Source organism: Frieseomelitta varia, unplaced genomic scaffold (assembly GCF_011392965.1).
Source record: "Frieseomelitta varia isolate USP_RPSP 00005682 unplaced genomic scaffold, Fvar_1.2 scaffold_504, whole genome shotgun sequence".
Lineage (NCBI taxonomy): Eukaryota > Metazoa > Arthropoda > Insecta > Hymenoptera > Apidae > Frieseomelitta > Frieseomelitta varia.
Genome location: NW_025110262.1, coordinates 38025 through 48052, shown reverse-complemented (window position 1 = coordinate 48052; position 10028 = coordinate 38025). Strand labels below are relative to the sequence as shown.

General features: G+C 24.1%; 1 protein-coding gene across 2 annotated transcripts; it reads left to right on the top strand.

Annotated features, from left to right (window-relative positions):
* Positions 1-2444: 2444 nt before the first annotated feature.
* Positions 2445-4957, top strand: LOC122533194. Of its 2 annotated transcripts, none has more exons than XM_043662660.1 (2): positions 2445-2616; positions 3743-4957. In XM_043662660.1, the coding sequence occupies exon 2, from the start codon at positions 3758-3760 to the stop codon at positions 4832-4834; it is 1077 nt and encodes a 358-aa protein (XP_043518595.1). In that variant the 5' UTR covers positions 2445-2616; positions 3743-3757; the 3' UTR covers positions 4835-4957. The 2 variants fall into 2 exon arrangements, with proteins under 2 accessions (XP_043518595.1, XP_043518594.1); XM_043662659.1 differs by having other exon boundaries at positions 2451-2843.
* The last annotated feature ends 5071 nt before the right edge of the window (positions 4958-10028 follow it).

Here is a 10028-nt window from a genome sequence, read left to right as displayed (position 1 = left end):
ATAGATTTTTTAAAAAGCGAATAATTGAGAAGAAACTTTTCGTATTGGCGTTTCTATTAAAATTTATTCAACTTTCATTGTTTCATAAATTAACTCTCCGTATGTAATTATTTATATGTATTTAGTTTATTCAAATTTTTTAATTTATTTAAATATTGGTATTTCTCGATCGTCTAAAGGCGAGTACTTATGTACACGAAACAGCCAAAATATCAAGCAAGCTACAATCTTTAGAATATAAGTTACTAGGATTTGTGTGTATCATTTCAGTTAACTAACATGTTAAATATCTTACATGTAGGAATAAAATGGTTACTTACATTTGCAATAAAACACGAAATTTTTTTATTCCGTGTAATCCATGTAATATTTTTATTTTCAGCTAGGTACATTTAAAATTGTAAGAAATGTATTGCGCTTAAAAAATTATATTATTATGTTTGGAGAATTAGCGTTTCCCATTATATATTGAAATTATAAAAAAGGTTTTCATTTTACTTCAAAAAATTTCTTACTATAGAATAAATGTGTGTGTAAGTTTAGAGGAAAATTTAATAAGAATTTTAATTGCAATTCTACAGATTAATTATATTTATTGATAAAAATAATAGAATTATAGAATACTAGAAAGATAAAAACTTTACTATTATAATAATAATAATGCTAATATGTTATTTTAATTGTTAGTTACAAAAATAATAAAATATCACTAAATACTTCAAAATTTGTGTATATAAAGAATACATATGTCATATTTTCTTTAACTTGTATTTTTTATATTTTTTTTTAATGTTCTCAATGTTTACAGTTTGTATTAGTTTAATAATTACCTCAATATCAAAAAGTTAAATAATTAATTTATAGTAATGTTTATGCGCAATAGCATTGATATGTAATTATTGACTTTTGTATAGAACTGATATTACAAATAAATTTTGATATTTTACATATAATTTTTGCATATTTTTTCACTTAGTGTCCAACTTTTCAATTTCACTAAATTTTTGATATATCGTGCATGAAATAAGATTAATTTTAAAGTTTAGATTTACATATTGTTCTCCTTTTATTTAAAAATGACGTTTCTAGAAAGCCATATCTCTCTCTCTCTCTCTCTCTCTCTCTCTCTCTCTCTCTCTCTATTTGCTTTCTACATTTCTCAAAAATTTCTTAAATTGACAATGATGTAGTCCTTGAAATCTGATAAAATTTACAAATTAATGATTGGCGGAACAATAGTAGATAGTAAATAGTAGACATTTTCAAAATTTTTGTGTTCCTTGCAAAATACAATGAAAAAAAATTATTTCAAATAATCGTAATTCATGTAGTAAATATCTGGAACTTTAAATTTTTTTTATTGGGATATTTAATTGATTAAAGATTTAAATCCACTGTAAATAAACATGTTTTTTCTTGGAATTCAAGATGTTAATTTTTTGATAACAACAAAAAATTTGAATTTGTTCCTCTCGAAAAGATACAAAATTATATTGTATCGCTAGTATCACAACTTTTATCTAAAGCTACAGAAATCCAATTCAATTTAAAAATTATTATTGGTTACTATTGTATTTGTTAGAATATAATAAAAGTAAAATAGAAGAATATGTAAAAATAATATGTAAATAATATAAATAAATCAAAATGATATGATTTCTATATTGATAATCATTTATAATTGTAATTATAATAGTACTATAACGTGGATATAATGCAGAATTTAATATATGTATAACATAAAATGAAAAGTGACAAAGAAAAGTATATGAAACAAAATAATATTATTTTTACTTAATTATTTAAATATAATCTCTAAAATAACAAAATTTACTCCAATTAAAGAAACTTGTAAATAACATGTTATCGAAGCGAAAGGAAATTATGCAATAGTCCGAGGAAATTCAATAAAAAATAAAGGTAGGTGACATGTCCAGAAAAAAATTACATATCGACAAGATTTTCAACGAATAAATCGAGAATTTAATGATTAAGACTTCGAAAAAGATACGTCTTTTTAATTTATATCCAAAAATGCAGATCGATTTCGCTGCAAATTCGTTCCATTCAAATTCAAACGCTTTTACAAACATTGGAAAATTTTTTTCACAATCGAATTCACCACGAATCTAAAAATTAAACTTCAAAATGATGTTGATGAAGTTGATGTGCGATTTTTTGTCGCTATCCTATTAAACTTTGAAAAGTGTATAATAAATTCAAGATCCGAATCAAAAGATTGGTCCAACTTTGGATCTTTTTATAAGCTTTCGGGCACCTGACAAATTTCATTAAAAAGGGTATTAATGATGTAATAACATAGTCATTATAATATAAAATTGTTATTGATTGTTTTATCTATTATCATAGAAAATTCATCATACATGATATAAAATTTTTACTATTAATAAGTATTACATGATATTTAATCTCGACACAGGGTGGATATACTTGTCGATGAATCTAAGATGCGGTCAATTTGTTGCTTTGAAACAAAATTTAAATATTTTTCGGATTACATTACTTCAACGTAGATAAAATGTTTCTATATGACGTAGTACTATATCGGAGATGCAAAGAAAGAAGGACAAAAAGATTGTGGGAAGAATTCTATAGGTCAGACGTACATTCTAAACTCGACGTTTTCACTTTCACATTACCAGTATTGTTGTAAACGAGTAGTAACGAGTAATCATTAGTAATATAGCAAAGACTTAAACAGTTTTGCAAAACAGTATTTCTAATTTCACTTTGTAATTACGAAAATGATACAGTTGAGATGGATTTGGAAAATTATTTTTCGATGTACAATGCTTGTCCTGTATACTCAGTTTGAGATATTTGTGAGTAATTAAATTATACATTGTGTAGTATAAATTTTATTAAAGTGTCCTATATCTATATGTCCTATATCAAGATTTCATTTGATTCTTTGACTAATCTTAATGAAATTACAATTTTTAATTTTCGAATAATGATATACATAGTCAGCAAAGTAGTTATTAAATTAAACTAAGACAATTTGCGTATTACGTTGAAAAAAATTAAGATTTTCTGAAATTCGTAAGAACATGTATGTTTTGATCAATGAAATTATTAAAATAAATGTACTTACATTCTAAAATATTAATCAAATTTTATTATTTATTTTCACATATAGTTGAATTGATTATAAATCATGCTTTACGTATTTAAATATTTGATTACATACTGGTAATAAATATTAATTTTGATCAATTTAAATTACTGTAAACAAATTAATTAATAATGAAATAATAATGTAGCAAGAATATACAATAGAAACAAAAATACTAAAAAAATTATAAATACTACATGAATAAATAATTTATTTTCAAGTTATATCATTACATGACATTATGAAGTAGTTAAGATAAATTTAATAACAATATTAAAACACTAAAAAATTGAAACCTATTTTTAAATTTATAGTAAAACACTAGTAGTCGAAATTAGTGTTAACATTTTATTTTATATAACATATGTGCATATACATGCATGAATATGTGTCTATACATCTATTTTGTTATATCAATAACAATATATAACATATATAGAAATAAAAAATAAAAATAGGTTTATTATAGTACTCATTAGTATCTATTAGTACTACAATAAACCTTTTTTACCCAGATTACCTACTGGTAAATGTATACTATCTATATAAATCTAGTATTATTTTAAACAAAATTTGATCAAGAAATTTTGATTTTTGTATTTTCAGAATGCTGTAAACTCTATGAAGGCAAGCTTTTCATGTTTAAACCGAACTGCTGGTTTTTACGCAGATGTTAATGCTAGTTGTAAAATATATCATACTTGTGATGAATATGGAAATAAATTTACTTACCAATGTCCTGAGGAAACTGCTTTTCGACAAGATGCTTTGATATGTGATCATGCTCATCTTGTTCAATGTCAAGGAAATACTCTTACTAATACAAAAGAATATATTAAAGAAAAAGAGGGCAATAATTCTGATGCGAAAAATTCAGTACATAAGAATCGATCCTTTTCTCATTCCTTTCACGTGACACAACCAAGAAAAATGAATGATGGAGAAAGACATGGATCTGTCTTTAATGCAACACATCTTTTTATGGATCTTAATAAGACAAAACCCACTGAAAAGGATATAAGAAGTTCATTTTATTCATTTAATTATATTACTTCTACTACAAGTATTCCTATTAATTATTCTATAAATACTAGAATACAATCTACGCACAATGAAAATGCATTAAGAAAAAATGAAAATTATTCTATTCAAAGTCAAAACTTTCATGAAAAAAATAAACTTAATGAAAAGCCAAGATCAAATCAAAAAGATTATTTATATCAAAAAATAAATGATGCTTCGTACAAAACTCAAGAGAATAATATAAACTATCAAGCTACAAAGAATCCTATTGATCTTTTAAAATTGCCATCTATAAATTATAGAAATTATCCGTATTTAGAAACACTGAAATCTATACAAAAAAATACAAAAATTCCTTCTACTACAGCCCGTAGTATAACAGCAAGTATATCTATTACAGAATTACCTGTATATGCTTTAACATTATCATTAAAACCTTTAATACCAAGTGAACTAGAATATGATCCTTACTATCCAAAATTTTCAACGACAACAGAATCTTATTATACTTCTACACACAATCTGAAAGAATGGCCTCGCGTTAGAAATTCCAGTCAAATACTACAGGCAACTATTCATCTTAAACTTCCATCAGTTTTACCAGATTTAAATTCTTTAGATGACATTGTCGATCGTAGAAAGTTACTGTACATTCCACGAATTAAATTTAATTAATATAATTATCATCTTAGTATTAGATATATAAATTTTACAAGATTATTCACTTTACAAAATCAGTTACATGTAAGAATATTAATATACTCAAAAATATATTAAAAATAATTTATAACACGAAAAAATGAAGTTAACATTTAATTATAAATATTTTGTTACAAGTTTAACAATGCAATAAAATGAAAGCAAGATAAATATTTAATTAAATTATATTGTATATATAGATAGCATATTTAATTGTAAAGAATAACATTTTAAAAATATTCAATAAAACTTTAGCTTAAAAAATGTATTAATATTATTTAATACCACAATGCACATCTTATAATATTTTTTTACAACGTTAAAAATATGAAGATTTTTAAAATGTATAATAAAATATAACGAAGTATATGACTTGGAATTGGCAATAATATTGGTAAAAAACATAATAATAATAACAACAATAGAAAAAACATAAAACACAAAATAATGAGAAACAAAATGTCACATAAGAAAATATTACCTCTGCTACCTACTTTTCATTCAAAGATTGTGAATTATGTGATATATTTGTGAAGAGATACTATCATAGAGGCTGTTCAAATTGGAATCGTTTATTTATTAAATACGTGGAATAATTATATCGGACAAAGGATATTATAAAATAAATTAATAATAAAGTGTTTGTTTAAACAAAATTTTCTAAATTGTATTCGTAGTATAAAAAAAAAAAACTGAATAATTATCTAGAAAATAGGTCTTCTCACCGATTTCAATGATCTTGAAATCCGTTGTAGTGATCATTATTGTGAACAATTTTTGCCTATATACATATGTATGTTACTGCCGATTGCCGGGAAACTATGTTCAAGGAAACATTTTCTTCAAAAGTTCCCGGCTCCATCGTTCTATTTATCTCTACATAAACAATAGCTAAATTAGTGCGGCATTGTAATAGAACATCACGGAGAGCGATGATATTAGAGGAAAAAGGAGAGTTTCAATGAACGATTACAGATATGACAAAGCCAACTCAATGCTCCCGAATCGAAGGTCTCGACCGCGTTAGGCTTTACCGGAAGAAACAAACATTTTTGTTTTTAGCTGCACTATTATACATCGCTCTGCTCAAAGCTCTTCTCGCCATATTGGATTACGTTGTTTGATCTGGTCGCGGTGCTCATCTTGTCGTTTTGTTATAATCGACGAACGATCAAATTCGACTATTCGAATGTACCTATCATAGAGACCAGGAACTGTTAAGTAGAATGAATAGAAGGGATTATTATAATTACTACTTTTCAAAATAAAAAAAAGAAAAAAGAAATATCTCTTATCACAAAAATGTTGCATATTATTTGTACAATAATAATCTTTTCTTCACTCTATGAACTTTTATACTTAAAGTCATCAACAACAGATACGGATACGGATGTGGGATGTTTCATTCCTCTTAAAGAAAAATTGGAGAAAAATTATTTCTTATTTTAAGCCAAATTATTTATTCAAATAAATAATATTATACAATAAAACAAATAATGACTGTAATAAGTACGAATAAAGATAATTAAAATAATTCTAAATAATCGGAGTTTTCAGAAGTGTCGAAATACAGAACCGAATTCATAACATATGACTATCGAATAAACTGAAACTCTAAACAATATAACATATTGTCATAAGATTTTAAAATTTCATTTCGAAAGTATTTTGAATATCTGAGTAAAACAGTTTTGTCAGGAAGTTCTCTTATTATAAGTTATTGACATGCGTATGCGAGAACTTCCGGTCTTTTGAAAGTCTACAGAGAATAAGAAACACTAATCTACTACAAATAAGTTACAAATTACGCGGATAAATTCAAGTAAGATAATATTATTATAAAATTCAAACTAATGTAAATTCTCTTATTAGTAAAGTTTGTGGATGCAACACGTAAAATATTCAGGAAATATACATATAAAATTTATATTCATTGTATAAATATAGAAATATGCATAAAAATTATGCTTACTTACAAAAATATGTTTATAGAAAAATGATAAGTTGAATTTGAAAAATTGTTCCATAATTTTATGTCGAAATATATTAAAATATAACTTAAAAGAAAACTTTTTACGTATGTTAGGGTACGCAAGTCCCGCTTTTAATTAGAATTTAGTGGTAAATTCCTTGATTTTTGTATCGAAAATGCTTTTAAAATATAGAATTAACAGTTGTAATCGTGTTGATATATAAATTTTACGTGAAAATTTGTTTATGAACGAGAAATAGACGTGCAAGTTGCAAACGGGACGCGCAGGTTATGTTTACTACGTGGCCGCGCATTCAAATCGATCTTAAGAATGCGCGGAATCAGCGGAATCTCCCTTTATTTAAGCCAGAGACACTGGTGTAACTTTTAATGCGAAAGTGCAAAAAATATATACGTCAAAAAATATTAATGAACGTGTAGTAAAACTATGGCGGATAGTGACATTCTTTGATTTTCGTGATATTTCTTTCGAAAATATATTCCTAATCATCCTAAATCTAACCTAAAAACACAACTTTATAATTATCATAATTTAAAATATGTTAAGTATTGCAACTTAAAGGTAATGATGTATAATTAATTTATTTGAAAATGTATAAACAATAAAAATAGTAAATAACAATTGGTGAAAAGTATATAAATTTACTGTTAAACATAATTCATAAATAAATACATACGTAGCATAATACAAACATCTACAAGTATTACATATAGTCACGATTGCAAGTATTATATATAGTCCTAAAATAAAATTAAATGAATTTGATATATTGTAACAAAAAGCATGTGGATAATATTCGTATCAATGTGAAACTTAATTTTATATATTTCATTTGTGAATATATAAAAAAGAAAGAGGATCTTCACTGATACAATAGGACATCACACATAATTCAAGTAGCCTGATATTTCATATTATCAATATCTGTATCAGTTACTTAAAGACATCATAGTATATAATCATAGTTAATTATAGGTACTTCAAATTTTAAATTCTAAATGCATAATTTGGATTCTATTTCAATATTGAATGTATGTATTCAGTATTCTATCCTTAATATTTAATATTTAATAAAATATTTAATGAGATTTTCTAAGTCAATATCAAATGTTAGTATTTAATGAAAACTCGGTACTATATTTTTTATTGCCGATGTCTTAAACCTATCTTAAACAATTCATCGGTTTCCATATGGTTGCAGAAATAAAATGTATCATGCATCATTATAATAGAATAGAATGCATCGTTTACTATTATGAATTAAATAACATACTAAATAATTATATACAAACATTACAGTCAAATAATTAACACTTAAACTAAAATCCAAAAGAAAGAAAAACAAAGTAACTGCCATAGGAATGAAGATGTAATACTTTAGTTCAATATGAAATGCCACTTTTTGAAACATGAAGTAGTAGATATAAAAATCAAAAGCACATTGTAGTTATAGTATTTTAAACATACACTAGTAATATTTTAACTAAAGTAAAGATAAAATCATAAAACGCAATATGAAATAAATACTAGCAATTAAATCAATGCAAAACTTTAGACATTATCATAGAACATGATTAAAAATTAAATGTCAAATGAAAGTATGAATTTATTGAATTTAAATAATCATTAGAATACTATTAAGTAACTGTGTAATTAGTAACGTAAATGATTGAAAATTAAATATAAAATCCTAACTTAAAAATATAACTTATATTATGTGAATATAAGAATATATTATATAAGTTACATCATACTTGTAATGTAGAATATAACTATAATATAATATAACTGAATATAAACAATAATATATATAATATAACTATAATATAATATACGAGAATATATAAGAACAGTAATTAATATAGTTTATGTATTTATATATTTAATGTAAATATAATCCCAACTTATAACATAGATATTCAAATCAGAATTGTTCTCATCTAAATGTGCCATACATTCTATATTATTAATAATGAAATTAAAAAAAAATCATGATTTCATTATATCATCCAAAAAAGAAAAATTTAATACTTCTTTCAGTAATTATTCTAAATATATTTATTCTATATACTAGAATATACTAGCATATCATGCTGCATATAATATTTAATCATATGTATATCAGTCTATATACTATTTATATATTCTATACAGTATAATTCTTTGAAATTTTCATTCTGACAACTTGAATAAATGCATTTCCTTAGTTGCCTGTCAGAGCAGTTACATTGCTGGAGGTCATGAAGAAGCTTTTTATCTCTGGACTAACTTGGCTATGTGGATATGCAACGGATGTGGATGCAGGATCCTCCGCTGCATGCTGTTGGCTCGATTGTGGATGAGTGTGGATTTTTTAACTTCTGCAAAATTGGTGAGTGACATATTAATCAATGTATTTATGTGAAATTTAGTATTTATATACTAATAGTAAACAGAATCTATGAGATTCTTACCTATGTAATTTACAATAGGTAGATATCTAACAAATTAACGTCTGATTATCTATAAAAACTTTTCATTTACATCAAGCAAAATGTTCGAAGTTGATCAAATAGTGAATGTACTAGAAATACAATCCATTGCAGTGTTGCTAAATGGATTACAGTGTTGTTAAATTTTCAATACCGAAACGTGAAGTTAGTAACTAATACAAAGTTCTCTGTCCATTATGAAATTATAATTTATAAGGTTTTCTTATATATATATAGTAAATATGCAATATGTATAATTTTTATATGTAATAAATTAAAATTTTTTAATTACTAATATATGATTTTAGGTATAATTGATTGATTTATACTTTATAAAACATTCTTAAAAACAATTTTCAACTATTTTAAATTATTATTAATATTAAAATATAAAAATTATTGTATTTCATCATTTACTTTTATTTTATTACATATTCAAATTTATGTTAAATTTTTAACCATTTTATTACAATTATGCAGTATTATGCATTGAATATTACAAATAATATAAATTCATTCTATCATTCATTATTTAAAAATTACACTCAAATCTATCATTCATTACTTAAAAATTACACTCACTAATTAAAATATTATTTGAAACTTTTCTATAAACTACTTTTACCTAGCAATATTATAATAATAACAAAACATTGTTATTTATTTAACATAAATTATATAATTTAATGAAAAATAGAAATATAT

Excerpts from the sequence above, each read along its gene's own strand:
- LOC122533194 (XM_043662659.1), top strand. The coding sequence starts at position 2,766 with ATGATACAGTTGAGATGGATTTGGAAAATTATTTTTCGATGTACAATG. Across the intron at positions 2,844-3,742 it reads ATACTCAGTTTGAGATATTT|AATGCTGTAAACTCTATGAA; the intron begins GTGAGTAATTAA and ends TTGTATTTTCAG.